Below are 25,794 nucleotides of genomic sequence, written 5' to 3' on the forward strand. Positions count from 1 at the left end.
CACGGGGTCTGGGGCGAAGCCCCAGCCGCCGGAGGCTTGAGCTCACCCCAATCAGAGGTTCTTTCGTCTCGTTTTTTGCGCCTCGGCCGCTGGGACCCCGCTTTTGATGTCTTCGGCCGCCAGTTGGTCGGCTTTTACTCGGGGCGGGATGTCTTGGATGACGTTCTGGAGGAGACGCTGCGGGATGACGGCCACGCCATTCTCGTCTCCTACGATCTGGTCGCCCGGATGGATCGTGAGGTCGGAAGAGGGCACCGTTAATGGGACGTTGACTCCTACAACTTTGGCCACTTTATTGGGAGCAGCAATTCCTAGTCCGTATGAATATACAGGATAATTCAGGCTGCGGTGTTCAGAGATATCTCTTATTTTGCCCAAAACAACGCTTCCTTTACAACCGAGGAACTTGGCTCGAGTCGACATGAGCCCGCCATACAGGGCATTGTTGATGGTTGTATACGGAGCGGTTGACAGCTGAGTGTCGGGAGTGGTCGCCAGAACCACTACAGACCCCTCTGGAGCCGAATCTATATAATGAGAGGCCACTGCTGGTCGCGGGTCGTCAATCGGAGCATACAGAACTGTATAAGCGGGGCCGGTCACTGCGGTCTCGGGGGGTCTCTCCGGCGACTGCTGCACGAGATGGGGAATAAACCCACCATCTGCGAGCCCATTCTTCACCAGCGCATCAGCGACATCACAGGCCGAATACGTTTCAAGGGCAGCTGTCTCGATTCTACTCATTGTCTAGCAATGGTTCGCAATCTCACGACATGGACCCCCTGTATCTGGGGTTGTGTGCCCGAACCCTGACCGATAAGATAAAGCCGTTAGGGTGTGCCTCCGGCGGCCGGGCTCCGCCCGGACCTGGTTGTGCTCGCTTCGCGAGCGGTTCTGGCCCGTCCAAACTGCTCACTGAGGGTGAGAACTTGTTTTCACGGGTGCCAGGATGGGTACGCCGCTCGCTAAGCGAGCACAACCAGGTCCGGGCGGAGCCCGGCCGCCGGAGGCATGTACCCTCCCCGGAAGAAAAAAGTCGGAGAAAAGAGTCTATTGAGAATCAAGAGGAGTTAGGGAGTTATAGACTGTGCCAGAGCTTAGGTCATCACCATTTCATGGGTCAGCACGGACCTGATTTCTCAGCGGCAACCTCCAACAGCGATGGTTTTAAGAATGGCTTAACAAAAGTGCTAATTCTTCTGAGGCAGCATAGCCGGCCGGCTTTCGTGCACAGAGCGGTACTATTCAAACCGGTCGGCCACGCTGCCTGGTGTAGAGAAGAAAAGAAAAGAAAAAGAAGAAGCAGCTCTGCGAGTCGTGAAAAAGTTTTATATATCTTGCAGGGTAGGGGTTGGCATTGGGCTGCTGCGCTAGGTGGGTAATTTCAGGGGTAGCGGGGCAAGAAGAGCGAGGGGCAATGGTTGGAGGGGTAGCGGGGGAGATAGTGGGGCAAATGAACCGGTTTGAGAAATAAAACAGTTAATTAAACGACATGACAATACATAAATAGGAATGAGTAAAACTATAACGAAAAGCAAGGGGTTATTTTTCAGTCTCGGCGCCTGGCAGGTGGACGTTCTCAGTGCCGTCGAGATCTTCAATGGAGGTGGCCACATCGAATTCCTGGCGGATGACCAGGTTAACAATGACACCCACAAATCCAGCAATGGAATATGGAGTCTCCATGAAAATGATGACAGCGTCAAGAAGTCCCTTGAGTCTGTTGTTATCTCCTTGATAAGTGAAGACTTGAGAGAACCAATTGGGCACCAACAAGGCAGCAAAGCCGAACATGAGCGAAGCAGTGAGCACGAATCTGTCTCTTCGTGTGAAAGGAATTGATGAGATAATCTTGATACCAGAAACAGCCACACTGGAGAAAAGGAAAGTGGTGACACCACCAAGAACCGGCTTGGGGATGGCCACAATAGCTCCAGCAAACTTGGAGAAGATGCCCATGATGATGAGGAAGAAACAGGCCCAAAGACCAGCAACACGGTTAGCACATTGAGTCAGGGAAATAACACCGTTGTTCTGGGCAAAGGTCGACATGGGGGTGATGGTCATAAGAGCAGCAATAATGGAATTCAAACCATCGGCAAGAACACCTCCTTGGATACGAGAGTCGTAAAGATCACCTTCAACGGGCTGACGACTAACATCTGAAGTAGCGGTAACATCACCAATAGTCTCCATCATACACACAATATACACAGACAGCACCGGCAATACCATGTTACCAGCGACCGAGAGCCTGAAAGTCTTGACCCACATGAAATTGGCAACGGGAGCAGCATCGATAGTGGAACGGTCAAAGTATCCACAGGCAGCAGCAACAATACATCCAATAATGAGCGAGATAACAATAGAACAACTCTTCATGAAAGGAGAGCCCCACTTCTCACACAAGACAATACAAACAAAGGCGAGGAATCCGAGTCCAATAAATTGAGCAGATCCCCATGGAAGTGCGTGTGGAGCACCAGGAGAAGGACAGATAGTACCAGGAGTAGCGCATCCAGAACCACCAACCCAGTCCTGGAATCCACTTTGAACAAGACTGGTTCCAATAAGCAAAACAACTGGACCAGTCACAAGTGGAGGGAAAATCTTTTGAAGAATCTTAGGAGGACAGAAAGAAAGAAGAACCTCGATTAATCCACATACAGCACAAGTTCCAAGTAGAGCGCCATATGCATCGGGACAAGGTAATGGCTTGCCGTTGGCATCACTAGGACAGAATCCGTTTTTGTAAAATTGAGGGAATGCAGTACTGACAACAGAAATAGTACTAAATGAAGTACCGACTACAGACAGTAAACCTGTACCAATATAATACTTTGTTTTCAAGATTCGGAATCGAATAATCTGGACCATGGAAAGAAAGCCACATGCAATCAAAGAAGCAGAAACTAAATATTCAGAGTCCTCAGTGGTAAGGTTAGCCATCGAGGAGATAATAATAGGTGGGGTAATGATACCAGCCAACATTGCCAAACAGTGCTGTAAACCAAGAACAATACCCAATAAAAGTGGAATAGACGAGTTCAAGCCAAAGAATACCGTACTCGATCTGGTAGGCTCGGAGCTCTGTCTCTCCTTCATCGATGTGTAGAAAGGGATTCGGGGAGTAAATAAATATGCATAGTCAAAATCACCAAGAATACCTTCTCTAGTAGTGATTTTACGTCTAATAGTTTCGGCAGTGGATCGAATGGTAGTGGCCGTTTTAGTCTGGGCAATAGGATGAGGAAGTTCCTCCTCGTCGGCATATACCACTACGGGATCAATGATATTATTACTAGCCGTCATGGTTGTTTGTTGTACAATAGTTTTGAATAGGTTTTCTACAAACTATTTGATGGTGGTCGTTGATCGAAATAAAATCGATGCCAGTTCTGACCGTTCTATTGTTTGGAGTTGGTTTGATCTGAAATTTCAAATATTTACGAGCAGATCAGGCTGACTTATATACCACAGTCGAGTTTGCATTGATTTATTAATTTATATCATAGCAGATGCTACATGTGCTACCTAACGCTCCCCTTTGCCTATCTATTACCCGTTACCGATAAGTAAATGCACCCTAACCAATTATTATTTGTTCTTGATAAGATTCGACCGACAAACTTGTAACTTTCCAATGTTCCTAGGGAACGTATAAAGTTCTATTATCTTAGAGATCGGCCAGGTGCGCGGGCATATGCAGCCTGCTGTCTGAATTAGTATGGAGATTGTCTGGAAAATATGCATTCCTTATCTTAACATTCCTATTCAAGTATCAGGACCCGCGCTGATAGGTGGAGCTCTGCTTGAGACCTGTGAAGATCCTGTATCAGTAGCGAATTAGAAAAATGCCTGGGGTTATCTGGGCAAGGACTGTTAGACATGTCTCAGAGAACCGTACTATACTCTACCAGTGGGTCTTTTATAACAATACCGTGGATTGTGTAAGTCCAAGCAACAAAATCGATTGGTTTGTGAATGTCTCTCATTTCTTTCAGACCACGAGATAACCGCGAACTCTGTGTAAACTTGATAATCTTGTACCGAGGAGAAACCAGACTTCAACTCTGTTGATCTGGCTCTTTTAGCGTAAATAATAATGCCTCCTTCTAGCTATATATTTTTGCGCCATTAACCTTGTACAGTGTAGACGGACCGATTTTCCATCAGACCCCTCTGCGTTCAGGCCGACGTCATCCCGGCGGCAACTGTGCACCGAGTCAAAGATTTTCACCTTATCAACGGCATGTTCTGATGATGATAATGTCCCGAAATTCTAATGTATCATTCCATATATATGCTAGTCATGTCTTACCTGAAAAAAATTTATATCAGACTGGGCCGGCCGCTCGAGGGGCCCTCTTGCCTCCGGCGGCTGGGGCTCCGCCCCAGACCCTGGTTGCTCCTGCTTCGCAGGAGTTGGCGGGGGTTCATCACTTCAACTAAAAACAATATAATAATATTAAAAAAAAGTGAAGTGAAAAGTAAAAAGTAAACAACAGAAATAGAAATAGAAATAGAAACGAAAACAAAAACAAAAAACAAACATACAGCAAGGAAAAAAAACAGAATGTAAGAATGTCAGAAGCATGCCGAGCAGCATAATCATTATTCCTCCTGGATCAGGGTCCAACTTCAATATGTCAGTTGATCATTATGAGATGAGATGTCAGGCACAGTGACATGAGCTCAGCAAAATTCAAAGCTAATTCACTTCTATTGATAGCTTTTCTTAGAAGATGTCCTTCATAATTATATTGTTTGGGTTGCTTGCTGGGATTGCCAGGGGGACTGACAATGATATTGAGGTCATTGACAAGGCTCCGTGTATTGAATGGCTGGCCCTTCCAGCCAGTTATGAGGGCTTGAACTGTCCAGATGGGTTGCTAGGATTTCCATTCGGGTACTACGAAGGAACTCCTGCTATCACAGTAGACTTACAAAATACAACTACTGTTGAACAGGTTGTTGACATGCACAAACATCTTGTGGATGGCAATGTTCGAGCAGCAATTGATCTTGCTCCGACCGAAGATGGCGAGATAGCGAGGGGAATAATTGCACATTTGGATAACCTCTCCAATGTGACCAAGTCGGAAATCATTCAAGTGACGCGACCCGAGCAGGAACTTGTCGGACTCGACGTGGATTTGGCAGCTGGTCTAATCCCCGAGCAACCAGTTGGTGGTCGAGACCAGAATAGTGGGTTTGAAATTACGAGCCACCGACCGCTAAAATATGAAAAAATTAGTAATTGCACTCAAGCGCTCGTACAATCCGTCCGAGTAAATAAGACCATTATTGAGGCTGTGACGCAGCTGGACATCGAAAAACTGAAACAGTCGAGTGCACCGAGCAGTGCTACGAGCTACACATTTGAATCCATTCAATTTGGAAATGGTAATGATTTTCAACTATCAGATGATCGCGGACTTGCCGAGCGAGGGTTTCTGGCGAAATTTAACCCATTCTCATCAGAGTTTGCCAAGTTCTTCTCCAAACCAGCCGCCTCGAGCAGTCTCACGGCCCCTTTCCCAGAGTCTACATTTCCGGCGTATTTTTTGCCAAGTACTCAGAGATCTAACCCGAATACTAATTTCTTTCCTCAGCAACGATCAACGGATCCATCATGGACCAATTTCTCAAAATCCAAGGCACTATTTTCCATGGAAATGCAGTGCAGCTACAACGACGGAGTCAGCTCACAAAATTACATGGATTTTGTGAGTTTCCTACTTCAGCAACCGTCCCAAACCGACATCAGAGTTCCCAGAATCCTCGTCACCGACGGCACTACTGCCGCAGTATTTTATCCTGGCAATGACGACACCACCAAACAACAAACGTTCCCCGGAGCGTTGATGCTGACCGCCGTCACATTATCAGCAGGCGACCACTGCTGGCCCATTGCCCAAGACAACAAACTAATATCAGCGTACGTTCAAGTCCAGGACGCCAGACTCTACATCGTCTCAGCCCAGGCAGCCGACAAGTACTGACCGGTGAACCGGACGGGCCCTGCCAAAAAACAACAAATCTAGGATCAAAAAACAATTCAATTATTACGCACTGTACTGGCTGGGGCTGCCTCCGGCGGCTGGGGCTCCGCCCCAGACCCCGCTGCTCCTCTCGCTCCGCTCGAGTCGGTTCGTCGACAGTCGGGGCCTCTCCTGCGAAGCAGGAGCAACCAGGGTCTGGGGCGGAGCCCCAGCCGCCGGAGGCAGGGCCGTCACCCCGGAGTGTCGCCGAGTCCATGGCCCCCGCCTTGCCCGCCCCACTTGACCCCACTGACGACCAGCTGGGGAAAATCAGGGGAAGCGCCGATCGGTGCCTCTTTGTGCATGACATGACGTCGCGGCAGCTACCCCTCTATGAGGGGTAGGTGGTGATAGTTGTGTGAACATAGACCGGTTGGTTCGTGGTTTGTTGGCTGGACTGGAGTCAGGTGAAGTTTGGTGGGGTTAGACCGTACTAGCCTGCTTCAACTGGAGGAGTTTTCTGGTGGCGGTTATTATATAAGAGGGGAGACGGTCAGTCAGCTGGGCTGTGATCACATGCATGTGTATTATGGTGGTTCAAATAATACAGTTTAATGTATATAATAGGCGCCAGAGGCCGAACTGTCCGAGCGAGTGAACAGCTCGCCGGATGACAGTGACAGCGGGGGTGGGGCGATGGCACGTCCTGTCACTGGCACGGTCACTGGTTCGGCGGATTATGTAACAGTCAACCCCATAATTCGTTCAGCCGCCATTGGCTGCCAGCCGAGTGCCGTTTGAGTGTGGAGACAGGCCACTTTTATCGGAGTTTTTCGGTTCTCTATTGCTAACAGGAGGGCTAATCTATTAACAAGGAGGCGCTGATGGAAAATAAATTTTTAACTTTTGAGTCATGGACTGGATAACACGGGTCCACAACAGCGACCAGTCTGTTTGTTACATCGAGTCCCGCACGGGTCCCGCGCCGGTCCCGCACATTCCACCCGGGGCTAGCGGCTTGTTCTCAGTTGCGTGGTTGCTGCCAGTTTGGCCAGAATAGGCACATGCACGGGCCCCCAAAGGCTACGAGACTAGGGGGCTTAGCGCCGAAACGTGGCTTGCTAGGTATGCATGTTGGGGCCAGATGGTAGTGGGCTTGTTTGCCCCAGCAAGTTGACGCCGGTGACCCACAATTAGAGGTCGGGCAGCAAACCTGCTGCTGCATACCCGGCTGGTTATCCGCAAACTAAGCCCGAGCAGCCGCAAACGAACTAGTAGGGCTGGACTACTTAATTACCAGCGTATCGCCACCTTATTCAACAGCTATCACCATACATTACGTGCAGTTGGGAGTTTAATTTAGTGACTCAGTGGCCGCACCTCTTATGCATAGTAATAAATTCAGCTTGAGCCATAGCCAGCGTCGTGTCAGCAAGCAGAAGCTCAAGCACATGGGGTCGTAGAGAAATAAAAAATAATAAGCAGGGCACAGGGCTACCGAATTTGAGTGGTGCGGAAAAAAAAAAGCACTCAACGAGGTTTAGTTACGCTTCCTGCTTGTTGTTCTTATTTTTTCTCTTTCTTCTTCTTCTTCTTTTTTTTTTTTTTTTTTTTTTTTTTTTTTTTTTCTTCAGAACGCTCTGGTCGTTGGCCAAACCATTCAAAAAAATTATTAACATCTCAAAAAGCGGAGTATTCCATTTTTGAGTGTTTTAATTTTTAACCCCCCCTCTTTTAATTTCTGTTAGAAAAATAAAGAATTCAAGGAACAGAAGAAGGAAGTAGTGGAAGAGAAAAATATTAAAAAGCAACACTTCCGACAATACTTTTTCTAAAATATATTAAAAAACGAAAGATAAGTTTTGGATTTGAATTTGTCAGATATTGTTACTTGCTCATGTGGAGGATTTGCTAGGAAATATTTTTTATTTGATTTTTTTTCCTCTTATCATAAAGACTCGAGTTACTTTTGAGGTAGCCAGTTTAGTAGTCTGTCCACTGAGTATCAACATCTTCATCTATCACCAACAGAGAGGCTTTAATTAGTTTATCCCTGTGTATTCAACCGTGTTAGTTGTTTTTGTTGGATATTGTTTCATTCTTTTTCTTTCTGAGAAGTACTGGCTTTGACTTTGTTTCGACATCCGAAAGAACAAAAAATACTTTTGTTACAAACTGCGTAAAAAACGTCTTTATAAAACATTACGCATTTGTTTGACTCATAAATCCCATTTGACGAGCTTTTCATTAAGTTTTTCGTCTTCTAAGAATCGTTTCTTACCTTTTTTTTTCCCTCCGGTCGGACCGATTTTTTTTTTTCTTCACTTCCCTCCGTTTATCCGTTTCCGCATCCAATATGCCTGGCTTACCTTATTATAATGATCAGATGGTCACTCCACCTGACTACTTAGTCAACCACCCAGCTTATGGTCATAACATGCCTGCTACCAGATATGCTTCCAATCCTGCTCCTCCTCAGCCTTATTCATATGGCATGGTAGCTCCTGCTCAAGCTATCTCGGCTCCTTACGACTATCCTTATAAACAGTCTATCCGATATCAACAACTGCAACAGCAGGCTAGAGCCCATGCTCAGGCTCAAGCTCAAGCTCAGGCTCAGGCTCAAGCCCAGCAGCATAGTCAAGATTATCAGGACTATCAACAACAACGACAAGCCCAGTCGTCATCTGTTCAGGCCCATCTTCCTCATCAACTACAGTCTCAACCTCAGTTACAGCTGCAAATGCCTCAGACTCATGTTTATGCCCATCAGCCACAATCCCAACCAGGACCCCATCAATCGCATACCAGACACCATCATGCTACTTCATTTTCGTCCAACGGAACAACGTTTTTTGTTCCTACTGTGCCTTTAGATCAAATGGCTCCACATATGGCACCCGCTGGTTCCTCTAATGGTCTAAGACCTGCTTTGGGTCCGGCTATTGCCCCCGTGGTTGGACAAACTGGTGTTTCTGCTCCAGGAACTGGTCACAGTGTTAATGGAACAGCACCAGCAGGTGCTGCTGCAGCAGCCCAGGCCCAAGCCCAGCCTCCAACTGGTGGAGTTTCTGCTACTTTAGACTACGAAATCGACCAAATGTCAGATTTCCTCTCAACAATGGCTTTTGGCATTATGGTACCTATGGCATCTACTAACCAGTTTACATGGGATAATCCCTCGTTTACTGCCTATAAAAAGTTTGTTTGTCAGGTTCTCACTGCTACTAGATTACCTAAATCGACGATTATTCTAGCTTTGGTGTACCTGTCAAAGAAATGGGCCATTTCCAAACCTACAGTTGTCGAATGCGACTCTTCAGTAGTCTATACCGTGCTTGTAGTTGCTCTTTTATTGGCAAATAAGTTTCACGATGACAATACTTTTACAAACAAATCGTGGAATGAGGCCACTGGTATTCCTGTCAAGGAGTTAACTACAGTCGAGGCACAATGGCTCAGAGAAATCCAATGGAGTTTATCCCTGAACCAAAATGACCTTAAAGGCTGGCAAAAGTGGAATCACTGCTGGAAAGTTTACATGTCTTCAAAGGCAGCTGCTGTTGCTGCTGCTACTGTTAAACAGATGTCTCCCTACCGATCCGAGGCTAAGGAGAAGTACAGCGATGGATTACCTTCACCAACCTCTCCTGTGTACTATTCACGGGATTCATCCCCTCGTAGTAACAGTCCTCGTAGAGCTACTTATACTATTCCTAAATGGTACGAGACAGCAAACAACACTCCTGTCAATGCCATATCGTCTGGTCGTCGTAGTGCCTCACAACAACATTCGTCTGCTGCACTTGCCGCTGTAACCAGTAACACTAGTGAACCTTTTGTGTCCTATTTCCAGCAGTCATTTGCTATCCCAGGAACATCTGCCTATGACGAAGAAAAGGCTGTTGACTCTGCCTCTTATAACCGAAGGGCTATACCTGGAGCTTACTATAACTACCCAACTCATCACCATCATGCTCATCATCATCAATACCCTCAATCCCATTACATGGCTGCTTATAACCACTTAGCTGGTTGTTCTTGCAGTTTATGTGTTTTTGAACCTATCAAACAACCTGCCATTCACAATGGCCAGTGGTTTGGATCCTCAGTTGTAGCCTGTTGAGCTCAATTGTTGACTTCTTTCTATTCTACCTGAATACGTCTATAGTCTTATGGCTTAGACAAAAAGTTTTTTTTTTCCTTTCGATAATAGTGCCCTAATTTTTGTTGTGTGTTTTAATGGTTCCTTTCTCTTCTTTTCGTTTAATCTTTTTGTCTTTTAATGTTCTTCCCGGTTGGAATCTTGATTCTGGTAGTCTGTACTATCTTTGGCAAAAAGAGTACAATTATTACAAATGGTTTTTCTTTTTTTAGTTTTTTGTTGAAAATTGTTGACTGAAATTTATCTTTTTAAATTAAATAAATTCTATAGAAATTGATTGATTCAATAACAACTAGTGTGGCGGTATTTTGGATGCGAAGGATATACATTTATTTATTCTTGTTTTCTTCACACACCTCTCCCCATACCTGAATACCCTGTTGCGATTCTTCAACTGTATGGTAGGCGAAGCATATTCTAAAGCTATTATCGTTAATAGGCACCCTTGGAGTTGGACCATGAGCGACTTGAAAATTGTGCGCTTCCGCGAGAACAACATTTTTCTTTAAGCATTGCTCAGCAATGGCTCGTCCATTATACTCTTCTGGTAAGGTTACCCAAAAGAAATAACCTCCTTCTCCTCCCTCAATCTGGGTTCCTTGGGGAAGATACTTTTCGAAGTCTTGTCTCATGTGCTTAGAACGATCCCCAAAAACTGAACGTAAGTCTTTCAGAATAGACTCCATATATCCTAGAGAAAGTAAGGATCCCACTAACATCGTATTAAGGTGAGCAGGTGTTCCTCCGGAACGAACAGCCCCTCCTTGGCACAGCTGTTGTGCCAATCGTGGAGATACTGTCTCCTGCCAACCAACTCGTAAACCTGGTCCTACAAGTTTAGAAAATGTACAATTTGAAATTGTATTGCCATAAGAGGAGCTATCGGTTGTACTTTCTCGATCCAAAGTCACTAATCTCGGCGGTAAATCGTTAATCGAATCCGCCTTGTAATACAACCAATCATATACATCATCGCATAATAGCAACATATCGTGAGCTCTAGCAAGTTCAAGCAATTTCAATCTGTCTGATAGTGGTATGACAGTTCCTCGAGGATTTGAGAATGTAGGTACAAGATACATTACATACTTGTAAAGTTTCCTACGGGGTCTTGAATCATCTTGAATATACTTGGCCGCATCTTCATATGAAACCTCTGGCTCTTTATCGAAATGGACCAGAAGTTTCTCCAAGGCCACCAAGTCGATACTTCCATCAGCTCTTTGCTCAATTGGGGAGAATTTGTCGGCAAATCCAGCATCCAAAAATACTGAATTAATTAAGAAATATGTAGGAGACACGATAAATGCTTGTTTGGTGAAGCCTGAGTGAGCAGAAGTACATTGCAAGAGAGCACCACCTGCGCCAAAACTCGCACCATTTGTCAAGTTTATACTATCAGCATATATCTGCTCTTTATCAGCTGATAGATCTGGATATGTCCACTTGGCAATCTGCTTTCTCACTGTGAGAGATCCTGGGTCACTTCCATATGTTAACGGATGTCTATCTTCATCGTCATCGTCACCTGGTCTATGAGCTGGACTTAATACGTTCTCACTCGCTTTAAGAACATAATGAGACGACGGTCCTAATAGACTGTTGCTTGGGTGACCCCTAAAGAAGTTTACCTTTTTGACTTTTGATACACTCATTGGTAATGAATTATTGTTTAACTTTAGAAAATTGCCAGTAAGTCAAAAGACGTTTCAGTATGAATTGAAGTCATATCACGTGAATTAAAACGCGGGTTAGGAATAAAGTGCCATCAGAAATGGGGGCGAGGGCCATAAAACCTTTTCCTATAACTTTAAAACTGAGAGACTCGAAAGAAGCAAAAATTTTCCAGTAATCGTAGTTAGTTGAGTCTGTATAGCACAAATCTAAACTTCGGTTCATTTGTTCATTTAAGACTAACATGCGAGGATCTGCCAGGATCAACGCGAGGGTCTCAAAATAATATTATAATATAATATTATTTCAAGCGATATTTCGCTTGAATGTTGTTTATTATTGCAATAATTCAGATATTAGTTCTCTGTGTTGAATATTGGCATCACACAGACTGTAGATGGGTTTGCTGATCCAAATAATTCTATAATTTTTTACTACCAGCTGTTAACTGACTATCTTCAGTACGACTTACGGAAGAGAAACAGGACAAATTTAACATCTCATCAAAACATTATCTGTATTTAGTACATTACGATCTTCGAAGGTTTTGCTTCATGGATGAAGAAGCTGTTGCTGCCAGATGGAACGGAGTTCCTGACGAGCGGGATGACAATGTAGGCACAGGAGGGGTGCTGCTTGGTGACAGCAGAATGCTCTGATTGTCAAGTGACGAAATCGGGCTGCTGCTATTTTCTTTCTCAACCCTACCTGGAGCATGCTTGTTAATTCCTAAAATGGATGGTCGTGGCTTGTTCAAAGAACGACGAGTGAGGTCGCTTCGTGGTCCTATTTTCTTTCCCATACCTGACGGATGAGAAACAGAGTAATCGATTGAAGAATTGATATCACTATCGAGAGTAACTTCGCGGAGTGGGCTCATCAGTCTAGTGACTCTGGGATCGGTAAGAGGAGCCACTGTAGGTGTAGAGCGGTCAACACTCATAGACGAGTCTGATAGACCCATATCACTAGCACTCTCAGTCATGTCATTTGCCAGACTATCTGTATCTTCACTATCCTCCCATCTAACTCGTTTAGATGTTTTACGAGGCTTTAAAGGAGAGCTGGCTCTCATTAATACAGAACTGCGACGCAAAAGCCGAGGAGACTTTTTCTTCAGAATTGATACTCTGCGAGATGATGAGAGTCTCTTTGGGGATGCGGTCATGTGCACAACATTGTTCATGACGGAAGATGTGTGCAAAAGAGGCTGTTGTGGTTGATTAAGAAGAGACAAATCAAACGCATTCGACTCACAGCCAGTAGGCTCAGTCAAAATATTCGATCGTTCCATGTCATTCAATAATTCTTTGGTGAGAAGAGTGACTTCTCCAGCGATGATTTCTCCTGGCTGAGATCGCAAACTTTCAAGTCTGCCTATGCATTTGAATAATAATCTAGCTACGACATTTAGCGAGATCGCACTAGGGGTACCAGTCAAAGACTTTTGTAGAAGTTCGTTCTCCAAGCTAGATTTCTTCCAATTCAGATAATTTTCAAAATTTGTAGAATCTTGCTTTGACCAGCCTGAAGTTTCTTGGAGACGTCGACTGAGAATAGTTGCGGCAGAGTCGATTGCCTGGCTGGCGTTGATAGACTGCAAATATTGCTGAATTTTCCCCTGCTCTGCCGTAGCCTTGTTCTTGGCCATCTGAAGAGCACTCTGGAAAACTTCCATCCCAGGAAGCTGATACTGTTTAGAGTTTTCTACCAGAGCTTCTGCAATTGCGTCGATCTGACTTATTTGTAGAGATAGAGTCCTAAGTTTTGAGATGCATACAGATTTATTCGAATACTCGGAACGACTCTTCTCAACGGCAGCATCCAAGCTTTCAAGAGCTTCTTCAAGAGCCTTGAGACGCTTTTCTCTTGTCATTCTATCCTTGTCGAGAGCTTCTTGAATCACCTTGGCTTCTCGATTACGGAGTTCTTCGATCTCTGCTCGTTGCTCAGTAATCATCTTCAAATAAGAACCGACATGACGATCAAGACTATGCTGGTTTCTTGATACTTTGGTTTTGATTTTCTTGGCCCGGTCAGCATATTTAAGGGTATTTAAAGTTTCGTCATAATGTTGGCTGGACGGGCTGACACAAACTATCATGACTGTTTTGCAATTCCCTCCCAGCGAGAATTTCAGCAGTCTTGTCAGTTTAGAGTCTCTATATGGAACATGACCTCTTTGACGAGGGTCACATAGAGCGTTAATGCAATTTCCGAGTGCTAGTAGTGATTTGTTAATGTTAGCACCCTCGATTAGGCGTTCGCCTCTGTTTTTTGTAGCGGATGCACGTTCACTGCCTGCCAAATCAATAATTGACAGAGTAGCAAAAGTATGGGCTTCACTCAATTCAGCGGTACGAGCTTTTTGAGTAATGTTGATTTGTAAAACAGCATGCGACCGTGATGATACAGCATTGGCTTCTGTTGGTGACATGGTTCTGTTTTGGTTGCCCTGTAAAATCATGTCCATAACCTGGTCGACATTTTCTGGCTTATGGGAACTTAAATTTGACACTGAAATACGTTTATCGGCGTTTTCTCTGAGCTGTAGTATTCTCTTAGGACCTGGTCCAGACCCAGCTGGTTCTAACAAGTCTCGAATGGTTTCGTTGTAAATCTCTAAATAAGAGAGACTCAGGTCGATGGTTTTTGTATCACGTAATGCATCAATTCTCTCGAAAAGCTCTTTCATCGTTAAGAATATAATACCTGGTTGGCTGGGGTTACCACTGATTGTATGAGTTTTACCGCAGCCAGTAGCTCCATATGCAAATACTGTGGCATTATAGCCATCCAGAACATTATCTAAAAGTGGTCGAGTAGTGTGACAGTATACATCATTCTGAGTAGCAGTGTCGTCAAATAACCTATCAAATACAAATCTGTGTTCTCTGATTCTATTCTGCCTCATTCCATTGCTGCTTGAAGAACCACTGCCATTGCTGTTACCACCACCTCCATTAAAGAGCGCCTGTTGCATTTTCACCATAGGATTATTCTCAGGAGGGTCAAATATAAGCATTTTGTCGTCAACAACATTAATAATCTTTCGAATTGACTTACCAGGATATCTGTGTGTGAAAGCCATAGCGCTTCCTGGTCCACCACTCGGTCCATCTCCACCATTATTACCTGCTAAATTCCCGTCACCAAGAAACACAGGCTCATTTGAAACATGTTGGAGATGTACTAATTCATTTGAAGTAAAGGGTCTAACTCGCACTTTCTATGTTAGTATTTGTCTTTTCTATCCATGCCGTTCTCAACTTTCTTTCTCCAGTATCATTTAACACTTACCTGCCACAGAAATGGACGACTCCGTGCTAGACATCTCCGTTGGTAGATGCTCTATTGACTGCCTTTCTTTTGATTTATCTGCTTCACTCCCTACAAAGTTTTTATGCTGAATTGTTGTTACTCAGTGGTCAAGAATTGCTTCCCTCAAATGTGATCTGTGTTATCAAAACACTGTTTGTTGATGGATTGCATCTGTATTGCCCCATTCGGAATGTGTATGTTTACATTTCAGCCGCGCGCATATTGGGTAAGGCTAGATGATCTGTATGATCGACATGTTCTATGCAGGGTACCTGCTGATGCTGCACATGTAAACTGCGAGGAATCACAAATAATCTAATGCCAATGGATTGTAGATAATCTAAAATGTTGCCAAGGTTCGAGATGTCGCACAATTCGACTGGTTTTTAAAAGTTTGAGAAGATTGTTTATCTGACATCCACCAACAGTCAACGGTAAGATGTACTCAACATTGGGTCGAATGTAAAACATCTGAAATGACATCAGAATTAACTGATAATAATTTCACCGATATAGCTAGATATACTATTATCGAAATGGCTGTTGCACTTGTTGAGACAGCATTGCTTTGTTTTCTAGGTTTTGAAGACAACTGTTGACGAATATATCGATAATAGCCATTAGGTGGTGGGTAGTCATCAATTCATTAGGTATATACAAATAATGCTCGTTAGATCAGTAAGCTAGTTTGAATGGTGCTCAAGATATGCTCTGGGAGTAAGGCCACTGGCTCGCATGAGATTAAGATACTCATCAGCTACGTCGTGGGACCCAGCATCGCGACTGATTTGAATGGCAAGCTCAAATATACGACGGGTTCGGGCCACGCCAAAAGCTTGACAGTCTCGAAGGATCACTTGGCGAGCCAGGAAATGGTCCTGTGTGTTTTGTGCAAGTTTTAGAAGACAGAGCATGGTGTCGTCATTAGGGTGGAAATTATAATGGAAAATAGCAGTGCTGTAAAATTCATGAATGAATTTAGGGTCAACCTTTGAATTGACATAAGCGCTGAGGACGGTATTGACGTAAAGAGTTTTAACAGCAGGAGTCAAAGTAGAACCCTTGTTCTTGGTAAAGAGATTTTGGATGTAATTCGACGTCTCTAGAAGTAATTTTGAGTCATTCGATAATGTGTTGATTAGAATGGGGACGTCACGTAGTCGTAGAATGGCGGTGCCTCGATCGCCAATTCGCTTCATTAATTTGAGAGAGGCAGTAATATCACCACTACCAGCATATGCATCTATTAAAGCAGAAAAGTGATTGATATGGTTTGTATCATCAGGTTTTGATAAGGCCTGTTTACGTCTTTGTTCTCGCAATAGAGCCCATCTTGTAAGAGCAAAGTCGCCATTAGCACGTCCTAGCTCTACCATTTTTTCATAGCACCAGTCGTTCAATACTACTCTGCCAGGAATTCCAGCCGTCTTCCAAGCCCATTCAACATTTTCATAGTCCATGGCCTGGCATGCATGGGCCATGAAGACTCCCCAGGTTCTTGCATATACAGGTCCTGAGCTATGAAGATACTCCATAACTTGTCGGGAAAACTCCATATCATTCATGTCCAAAGTGGCAAGAAGAAGGACTTCATAGAGCGAGCGTGCTAGAGTCAATTTTCCAGCATTCGCTTCAACCATTTGTCGTAATGAATATAAAGCAGCCTCGGCGTTACCAGAAGAAACATGCAGTCGGATGACGTTGTTCATATACCGTCTTTTCTGGGCAGGTGTTGATATCGATACATGCTCACAGAGAGTTATGTATTTTTGAGCAAAGAACGCATCTCCAAGTGGAACTATCAGCTGGTAGAGTAATGAGCTGTTGTAAAAGGATATTTCGTAGCCTCGAGAGATCATATGGTCGAATATAAGACAGCCTAGAGCAGCATGGCTTGGAGATGTACTTGTTACCTTAGTAATTTCTCGAGAAGGAGCCGACCGTGAAGCGACTGTTTTATATGTGACGGTTGCAGATTCATAAACTATTAAAAAAAGTTCTTCAAAAAGCTCAGCTGGGGGTGAAGCAGATGAGACATGCATATTGGAGACGGTAGTAACCGCCGAAGGTGAGTTTTCTTCTTTAGAAACTGACGAAAGTAAACCGGGTTTTAACTCGGTGTGTATCGTTTTCAGAACTAGTTGAGCCACTTCAAGAGCATCGCCATAAGATTTTTGAGTTCTCAGGCCCTGGATTACGTCAATAATAGAGTTCCAGTTGGCAGAGTTGCAGTTTACAGAGAGCTGGATAAGGACTTCTCGTAACTTTTCTTTGAAATCAATGCTCTTAAGAGAAGATACATTACCAGACATAGGACTAGCCACGTTTGAAACAAATCCAGAACCCAAATCAACAGTTGCCTCGCCAGAACCCAGAACCGGAGAAGCTGAGGATGACGAACCGTACGAGTTGGCCTTTCTGATAGCACTAGTGGAAAAGTGTCTATAACCAGCTCGTACGATATCGTTTCTAGAACTTAATGAATGGTTCCATAGAAGATTATTATTTTTATGATCAAGGAATGAAGCTCCTACTGTCGGGTGAGTATCAAATATCGTAGAAGTGGTAATTCTATCGCTACTTCTGAAATCACCACGAGCAAATGGAAAATAAGAAGAAGATCCATACTCCGATGTATTCTGGACCACAGAAGAAGATGCCATGTGTGCCCATTTCGTTTTCGTCCTCTTGCTAGTAATGAAAAGACCAGACCTCGTGCCAGTACGGGACCGAGTAGGCCCATACCTCTGTAAAGCCCTGACTACCATTACCAGCACCTCACAGTGGCATCAGAAACACAGTACTAAAATGTAACAAAACCAAAATTGACTATGGACAATTAGAAAGAGAAATCAAATCCCAATAGCATCATCAGACGTATATGATACGACATGTAGCTAGAGAACTGGATCTGCTAAACCGCAGAAAAAGCGGCTTGACATCTGTGGGTTAGGGTGGTGAAGTTGAAATTTCAGAATCAAGCACGAGTTCGAGTGAAATTTCCAATTACGACTGTGCAGCAGATAAACGATCTGGGTCGTAAAAAGTCGAGAGATGATCCGATTAACACCGAGAGTCTCAGGAGTAAGTCCGACCCCCCAATAAACTCCTGCGAAGCAGGAGCCACGGGGTCTGGGGCAAAGCCCCAGCCGCCGGAGGCAGAAAACCAGACTCCCCCTTCTAACAACCCCAGCTCAATCGAGTCTCGAGATATGGGTCAAGTGTGTTACAACAGTCAGTTTTCGGAGTTCGTCCTGCTCTTAGACAAACCAAAGCATTCCCAGGATTTGCCAAAAGATTCAATTCTTCGCAGGTTGCCAGTGCAACTACCAGCAGCACCAATGGCACTACCGAGACGGTCAGCGAGCTAGCAGCATCAGCAGGTTCAGCTATCCAAACCGAGATTGCTCCTATTGTACAAAGTGCCAGTGAGACAATTCAAGCCGTGGTTGATACAGTGAGTCCAGATCAGATTGGATATTTCCAGTCGGTGGGATTGGCACAGAGCTGGTGGTGGCCTCCTGGCATGTTCCAACATATTTTCGAGATCGTCCATGTGAGCACGGGACTTCCTTGGTGGGCTACTATTGCCATGGTCACAGTGGGTATGAGAGCAGTGATGTTTCCCATGTATCTCAAGGCATCTAACGCCACGGCCAAAATGACAGCCCTAAAGCCCGAGTTGAACAGACTTATGAAAGACTATACCAATAGCGACGACCCGATTGCGGCACAAAAGACATTAATGGAACGTAAGAAATTGATGTTGGCACACAATGTTAAGACTTCACACTTGTTACTTCCTATGGCATCAGTGCCATTTTTCATTGGCGTGTTTTCTGCACTTAATGGCATGTCTAAAGTGCCAGTTCACGGACTCACGAGCGAAGGAGCTCTATGGTTCACAAACCTGGCAGCTGCTGACCCATATGTCGGTTTGCAACTCATCACAGCATTGTTCTATGCCACGACATTCAAACTCGGAGGAGAGACCGGTGCTAATACCATGTCGCCAGCCATGAAGAAGATATTCACATACATGCCATTGATCGCAGTTCCCATGACCATGTCACTTCCAGCATCTGTGTGTATGTACTTTGCACTCAACGGTGTTCTTTCAGTCGGCCAGACATTCCTTCTTCAAAACAAAACGTTCCGAAACAAAGTAGGACTCGCACCCATTGTCAAGCCCGCCATGAACCCCGAAGACAACCTGTCCATCATGGAAACCCTCAAACAGAGCTTCGAAAAGACCAAACAGCGTGCCGAAAAGGCCCAGCGCGAAGCCGAGCGCGAACTGCGTCTCAAAAAAGAAAAAGAGGCCGAAGAGCGATCGAAATACGTGCAGTTCACCAAAAAGCCCCGCAAATAGACGTCTCCTAGCCATGTAAATAGAACCTCTTGTACATTTTTCCGGGGGGCATGTGCCTCCGGCGGCTGGGGCTCCGCCCCAGACCCCGTGGCTCCTGCTTCGCAGGAGTTGCTGGGACCGTCGACGAAACGACTCGAGCGCAGCGAGAGGAGTAGCGGGGTCTGGGGCGGAGCCCCAGCCGCCGGAGGCAGCGCGGACAGAGATGATTGTTTATTAGATTAGAGCTTGGAGTAGACGAACCGTTTGCCGGCGGCGAGTGATTCGAGTTGGTACTTGCGGCCCTCGTGAGCGAACTCGAGACGCTGGTTGAGGCTGTAGTTGGAGCGAGCACGGGCTTTTTGGATGAGTTCGGAGCCGCGTTTGCCTCGGCGGTCGACAAAGTCTTTGATGGCGGCGTAGGTCTCGTCGGGCATGTCAAATACGACCAGGTGCTTGCCGCCGGGGATAATTTTGAGACTGCCGTATCGCAGACGCTCGATCACCTTCTCGTGAGCATCTGGCGGGTTCCAGTCGGCAATGTCACCACATACATAGAGAACCTCGCTGTCAATGGCTGTCAATAGCGAGTACAGGTCTCGTAGAGTGGGCTGTGAAGACAAGTATGAAATGAGTTGCTGGTCCAGACTGTTGATGGTGGAGATGGTGCCGTCAGGGTTCTCAATAGCAGAAGTGTCGATATAGTCTTTGAGAACTCGGGGATGGAATCCTCGTGAAATGGTCTTTTTGGACATGTATGTCTCATACTCTTCTCTGTTCTGGAACTTGGTTTTGATGTACTTCTCGAGTTTCTTGAATCGATCGCTGGTCAGGGCAGTGACATGCTCGTTGGTATAGTATTCAGGATCCAAATACAATACAGGATCGATAATGACAATCGAGTCAATCAGACCGGGCTCGTGGATAACTGCGTAGGTACACATGGCACCACCCATGGACTGGCCAATGAGAATTGTAGGACCCACGTTGTTTAGAGCACGAATAACACAGTTGATATCTTTACCACCGTCAGACCAGGTGATGTAAGGACCCAGTTTTCCGTTGTTAAGAATTAAAGACTCGCCGTGGTTAATAGCGTCAATGGCAACAACGTTACCAAGTCGCGCGCCAAAATCGTTGTAAAAGAGCTCAATCATATACTGCCAGATCTCCTTGTTCATCTGTGTGCCATGAGCAAACACAAGATTGATCAATGTAGTAGGGTCTGCTGTGGAATTGTCGAACCGGTCGTCCTTGTACACATTGTATACCAATTTAAGACGGTCGTCAGGACTGACCGTCGAGTCGAAACTCTCACGAGGATGGTGTGCGTCAATAACGAATCTTTCTTTAGTAATAGTCATCTTGTCTCGCTTCTAGAACAGATCGAACTTGATTTAATAGTTTTTTTTTTTGGTTGGTTAAACTTGAACAGAGTCAATTGACAAACAGATCAGATGTATGAAGTAACAAAGTCGAGGATGTAGTTGTAAATATAATGCCGATGATGATCTTGATGGAGAATATCTATTTATGATGTCAATAGATGATGTCGATAGATGACGTCTATAGATGAAAGGTCTGATGCAATTTTGGCTAGGATCCAGCAGCGAAAAACAATTCAGATCAAGAATCGGAATAACAGTTTGTGTCGATGTCCAGTATGTATATCTAAATTGACAACAACCAACAGGAGAGCTGAGATGAGTGAGAGAATGAGCAAAACTCAGAACACAAAAAAATAATGAACAATTAAATGACAGTGGAATACGGAAGTTGGATCTACAGACCGGTGATTTTATTTATATACTTCCTACCGGAATAAGAGAATTATCACAGAGATCGAAGCCCGAGCTTATCTCAAGAGCGCGAGGACTAAACCAGCATCGACCCAGCCTGTAACTTACCGAGGCAGCACCTCCGTGCATGCAGAATCCGGGGAAAAAAGATCCGTTCCAACATTTAACCGTGCGTCTCCGCGGACTCCCCGCATCAGCCTCCGACTCCCCCTGACGGTTCACCACCAAACTCCGAGCGCGACCAGGCTCAAAATTCATATGCAATTTACAATAAAATTAAGCTCTCTCCTGCTACCTACAAACAGAAACAACAGCCCAACATCCTCGCCTCGCCGAGGGAGTGTCTGCCTCCGGCGGCTGGGGCTCCGCCCCAGACCCCGCTGCTCCTCTCGCTTCGCTCGAGTCGGTCCGTCGACGGTCCCAGCCGCTCCGCGAAGCGGAGCACAACCAGGGTCTGGGGCGGAGCCCCAGCCGCCGGAGGCAGCGCCCGTTACGTGTGGATCAGGTGCGGCACCGATTGCAGCCGCTCGTCGACTTGAGCCGCCAGCCGCTGGGCCTGTTGGCGGTCCTGGTCGTCGAAAACTGGGGGAGGGAGGTTAGTAAGGTTAGAGTGGGTTTGGGAGGCAGAGCGGCACTTACTGGATAGGGTGGTGAGCGATTCTAGGAAGAGTAATTTGAAGTCAAGTGACTCGAGAGTGTTTGTTGGACCGAGGTCGAATAATGCAAGGGAGCCGGTGCTGGGGTCGATGTTGAACAGACGGCCCTCGACTGGAGGTAGGTCGAGCGAGGGTTTGAAAAGTGCTATGACCAGCAGGCCTCGCGACTGCTCGACGAGGTCCGGTGAATGGTACCATGCACCAGAGATTGTGCTCATGCTGGAGCTGGAGTCTGCTGGTGGTGGTGGTGGTGATCCAGTTTTAGCTCAATTTCCCTGGTGAAAAGTGTGATAAATCGGTGCTAGTGGGTTCCTTGGTCGTTCAGTTGATTCTTTAGGACATGGATGGATGAAGTTTATATCAATTGAGTGGCTTGGTGGAATTGAGGGTTGTTTGGTATGGGCGTTTTAAGAGATCTCAATGTACATGCTGATAATGTAGTAGTTATAAGTGGTATATAGATGCAAAATAGCACGGCGGGATCAAAGTTGATATATAAGAGAAGGGGTTTTAACAATTGAGCTACAGAATAAGAAGGATAAGTGGAAGAATTATAATCGAGATAGTCTAGATTGAATATCCTGGTACAATTATTGCGATAGTGAAGGAAACGGTGAAGAAGATAGTGAGAGAGATAATGATGAGCCCTTACCCACGGACTCAGTGCTTTGATGTTCATTTTTAATGGAACTAGCAAGTCAGTCCAATTTACATCTCATGGTCGGGTTTTTATAGGTCTAAAGAGATACTCGAGCCTATATATTTGCGAAACAAGAGAAAAAAACTGAGGTCTGAGGTGTGATTCAGTCGGCGAACTGCTTGCCCTGAAATCAGGGTCCAATTGATCCCGGATATAACAATGCAGATCAATTCATTTACCCCAGTGAAAAGTGCCTTCCGGAAGAGCTGTCACTTTAAATTTTATACAAGTATAATTTCTTCTATTTATGGAGTTATATGGGAATGGGTTTGTTACAATTGCGATTTCTCAGGCTGAGTAGTTCTTGATCAAAAGTTGGTCAACCCCGTTAGAAGCATCATAATATTTAGCACGATTAGTCTAACAACCGTTCTTGGATATGTGCATGTGCGGCTTGATAACGGATACATCGCGATTCGAGCATCGAGCTCTCTGTTCGTAATTGTGTATTCATCGCACACTGAGGTTATATTTATTTAGTACTTACTTGCTTGCTTCGAATTGTACACAGTTGGAGTTAAGTTTCGAAGCTCAAATATCAGCATTGAGTAGAGTAGAGATATCAGAAGAAAGCGTGATCAAAAGGTGACCAAGCAAACTGGTATCATTGGATGATCGATTTGAAGACGAGCTAGCTGTTGTCAACACATCTGTATTACTTGAACGATATATACTTGGTTATCCACTTGATTTTTGTTGTTCATCATAATATCTCCAGTACAATTCTTTATTAGATAGCGGAATTATAATGGGTAACTCATCGTCTCAAGAAGACGACGCTGCTAATAAGCAACAGCAGCAGCAACACCAACAACAACAACATCATAGACATCACTTTCACCATTCTCATCATAAAGGTTCAAATACTAGTACTCCATCACATGATCAAGAGGAGTTCCCCCCTGTACCACCTCAAGGATTTGATCAGATTCCCATTGCTGGAGTAGGAGTTACTGCCACTACTAGTGTCTCCAAAGAGCAGGCTACTGTTAGCCCTCCCGGCGGAACCAGTGGTAATACCGGATCACTTAATCAACATCAAAGATCATCGAGTTTCCATCATGAGGAATTTGCTAGTGCCAGTCATGAAGAAAATGTCAGACAGGTACCTGCCACGGCGACAACACCTTCATCAGCAACGACCGCACAGCCACCAGCTGCTTCTGCCGGAGTAGGTGGCTCGAATAAACCAGTTGTTCAACCCCTACAATCATACGATGCGAACTCGACGAATTCGAATGATGGAGCCAAAAGGCCGCCTCTACGAAGGAAATCCACTCTGCTGCTTGATGAGCCAGCTGAAATGGATGAAGAGGAAATGGAACTGTCGAAACTTAAACTGACTAATGAGTTGAAACCACTGTCACGAGCAGGATCAGGCGAAGAAGTTGTTCTTACTAACCAAGACGATTATCAAGGAAATGTATTTAGTACTGTGATTGATTGGAAACAGGGAGGAAACAAGGTATACGTTACAGGAACATTTACCGGCTGGCGTAAGATGATCCGACTGTCTAAAGTCAGTGAAGAGCAATTACAGAATCAGAAAGCTCACGCGGATGCATCCGGTGATAACCAACAGCCTCCATTGGCAAGCACCCCACCTACTATTTCTAAGGATTTGTTTTCTGTGGTGCTTAAACTACCAAAAGGAACACATAGACTTCGTTTTGTTGTAGACAATGAACTTCGTTGTTCGGATTTCTTACCTACTGCTACTGATTCCATGGGTAACTTGGTCAACTATATTGAAGTAGGAGTAGAAGAAGATCGGCCAGTGCAAAGCCAATCTCAAGCTGTAGCAGGTGGCATTGGTGGAGACGACGAGGGTGATGGAGAGTACGAGAAGTTTAATGAGGACGACGAAATGCTCCGCGAACCCGTATTGCAATATGGAAACGAAATTCCTTCTGTATTCACCGATCCTGAGGTCATGGACCAGTTTGTGTCATCTGACTTTGTTACACCTCCCCAACTTCCTCCACACCTTGAGGGCGTCATCCTTAATTCTAACTCGACAGAAAAGGACAACAATTCTATTCTTCCTATTCCAAACCATGTCGTGCTAAACCATCTTGCGACCACCTCTATCAAGCATAACGTACTCGCAGTTGCATCGATCAGTCGTTACTCGCGCAAGTACGTGACTCAGATCCTCTATGCTCCTTTATAATTAATATAATATATGCTAATTACTAGTCATCTGGCCGGGCCCCTAAATTTTGCAAAGCGAGTGCCAATGCACGAGGTGGGTTTACCTGGGTCGTGCTGTTGGCATAAATTAGCCTTTATATAGACATGAGTGGGAACCCTAGATATGATCGGTTTGTAACCTGCAAAATCAAGTACTTTGAAGTCCAGAGTTGATATATGAGAGGCCGCAGGTTGAACTTATAATTGAGTCAGACTTGAACAAAAAAAGCAGGCAAGCAAGCAAGCAAGGGCCAAGGCGTATGAGTATCCTGTGAGTACAGTCAAGTTCGGCATAAACTTACAGGGAACTGGGTTTTAAAGCCAAATATCGCAATATGCCTGAGTCTAAAGATTATTGTGTCGATATTAGAGTTTGTTTCAGCCCGTACAAAATTAAGCCTGAAACACAGTCTTTTCCCGGCATTATCCTCAGAGTTGGCCCACCGAATAAACGAGTTCAGATGAAATTTTACTTACTACCAGTTTTTAAGCGAGAATGAACCAGGTCCACAGTGCCGCGACATGGGGTATATCACTGGATCCAAAATTTAAGCGAGACGAGAGTAGACTCGAAGTTATCTCAGACGCGTATTGTCACCATTTTAATCAACTTGCAATATTACCAAACACACAGCTCGTCATATAATATAATATAACATCAGTAGCAATTACTTCACCTGTTTGACACGCGCAAATGCAGCAGTGATCCGCGCCTCTAATTAAGGTTGGGCTGCAGCACTAGCCTATCCCGGATTAATCAACACACGGACCTGCATATTATCTGCCAGCAGCGGTACTCTGATGATCTTTCAGGGGTTACTTCACAAGACCCATTTCACCCATGACATTCGGTATTTATCACCTATATATATCCCCCAATGGTCAAAGTTTCAAAGCGAGGAGTTGCTGGTACTGGAGTGGGTCTGCCTCCGGCGGCTGGGGCTCCGCCCCAGA

General features: G+C 45.0%; 8 protein-coding genes across 8 annotated transcripts; 3 read left to right on the plus strand and 5 right to left on the minus strand.

Moving 5' to 3' along the window:
- Positions 1–51: 51 nt before the first annotated feature.
- AWJ20_2105 (uncharacterized protein) lies at positions 52–744 on the minus strand (the record flags this gene model as incomplete). Its single annotated transcript, XM_018879032.1, has 1 exon — positions 52–744. One exon carries the CDS (start codon positions 742–744, stop codon positions 52–54), a length of 693 nt encoding a protein of 230 aa, XP_018736987.1.
- Positions 745–1,542: 798 nt separating this feature from the next.
- On the minus strand, positions 1,543–3,312 carry AWJ20_2106 (Uric acid-xanthine permease (UAPA transporter); the record flags this gene model as incomplete). Its single annotated transcript, XM_018879033.1, has 1 exon — positions 1,543–3,312. The coding sequence occupies one exon, from the start codon at positions 3,310–3,312 to the stop codon at positions 1,543–1,545; it is 1,770 nt and encodes a 589-aa protein (XP_018736988.1).
- A 5,028-nt stretch (positions 3,313–8,340) lies between these two features.
- Positions 8,341–10,110, plus strand: CLG1 (Clg1p; the record flags this gene model as incomplete). The annotated part of the gene is made up of 1 exon (XM_018879034.1): positions 8,341–10,110. One exon carries the CDS (start codon positions 8,341–8,343, stop codon positions 10,108–10,110), a length of 1,770 nt encoding a protein of 589 aa, XP_018736989.1.
- A 368-nt stretch (positions 10,111–10,478) lies between these two features.
- Positions 10,479–11,804, minus strand: AWJ20_2108 (2-aminoadipate transaminase; the record flags this gene model as incomplete). Its single annotated transcript, XM_018879035.1, has 1 exon — positions 10,479–11,804. The coding sequence occupies one exon, from the start codon at positions 11,802–11,804 to the stop codon at positions 10,479–10,481; it is 1,326 nt and encodes a 441-aa protein (XP_018736990.1).
- A 548-nt stretch (positions 11,805–12,352) lies between these two features.
- On the minus strand, positions 12,353–14,806 carry KIP3 (tubulin-dependent ATPase KIP3; the record flags this gene model as incomplete). Its single annotated transcript, XM_018879036.1, has 1 exon — positions 12,353–14,806. The coding sequence occupies one exon, from the start codon at positions 14,804–14,806 to the stop codon at positions 12,353–12,355; it is 2,454 nt and encodes an 817-aa protein (XP_018736991.1).
- Positions 14,807–17,424: 2,618 nt separating this feature from the next.
- OXA1 (Oxa1p) lies at positions 17,425–19,516 on the plus strand (the record flags this gene model as incomplete). The annotated part of the gene is made up of 2 exons (XM_018879038.1): positions 17,425–17,546; positions 18,355–19,516. The coding sequence occupies 2 exons, from the start codon at positions 17,425–17,427 to the stop codon at positions 19,514–19,516; spliced, it is 1,284 nt and encodes a 427-aa protein (XP_018736992.1).
- Positions 19,517–19,734: 218 nt separating this feature from the next.
- LPX1 (Lpx1p) lies at positions 19,735–20,856 on the minus strand (the record flags this gene model as incomplete). The annotated part of the gene is made up of 1 exon (XM_018879039.1): positions 19,735–20,856. One exon carries the CDS (start codon positions 20,854–20,856, stop codon positions 19,735–19,737), a length of 1,122 nt encoding a protein of 373 aa, XP_018736993.1.
- A 2,539-nt stretch (positions 20,857–23,395) lies between these two features.
- On the plus strand, positions 23,396–24,820 carry GAL83 (Gal83p; the record flags this gene model as incomplete). Its single annotated transcript, XM_018879040.1, has 1 exon — positions 23,396–24,820. One exon carries the CDS (start codon positions 23,396–23,398, stop codon positions 24,818–24,820), a length of 1,425 nt encoding a protein of 474 aa, XP_018736994.1.
- Between the last annotated feature and the right edge of the window lie 974 nt (positions 24,821–25,794).

Source organism: Sugiyamaella lignohabitans, chromosome B (assembly GCF_001640025.1).
Source record: "Sugiyamaella lignohabitans strain CBS 10342 chromosome B, complete sequence".
Taxonomy (NCBI): Eukaryota; Fungi; Ascomycota; class Dipodascomycetes; order Dipodascales; family Trichomonascaceae; genus Sugiyamaella; species Sugiyamaella lignohabitans.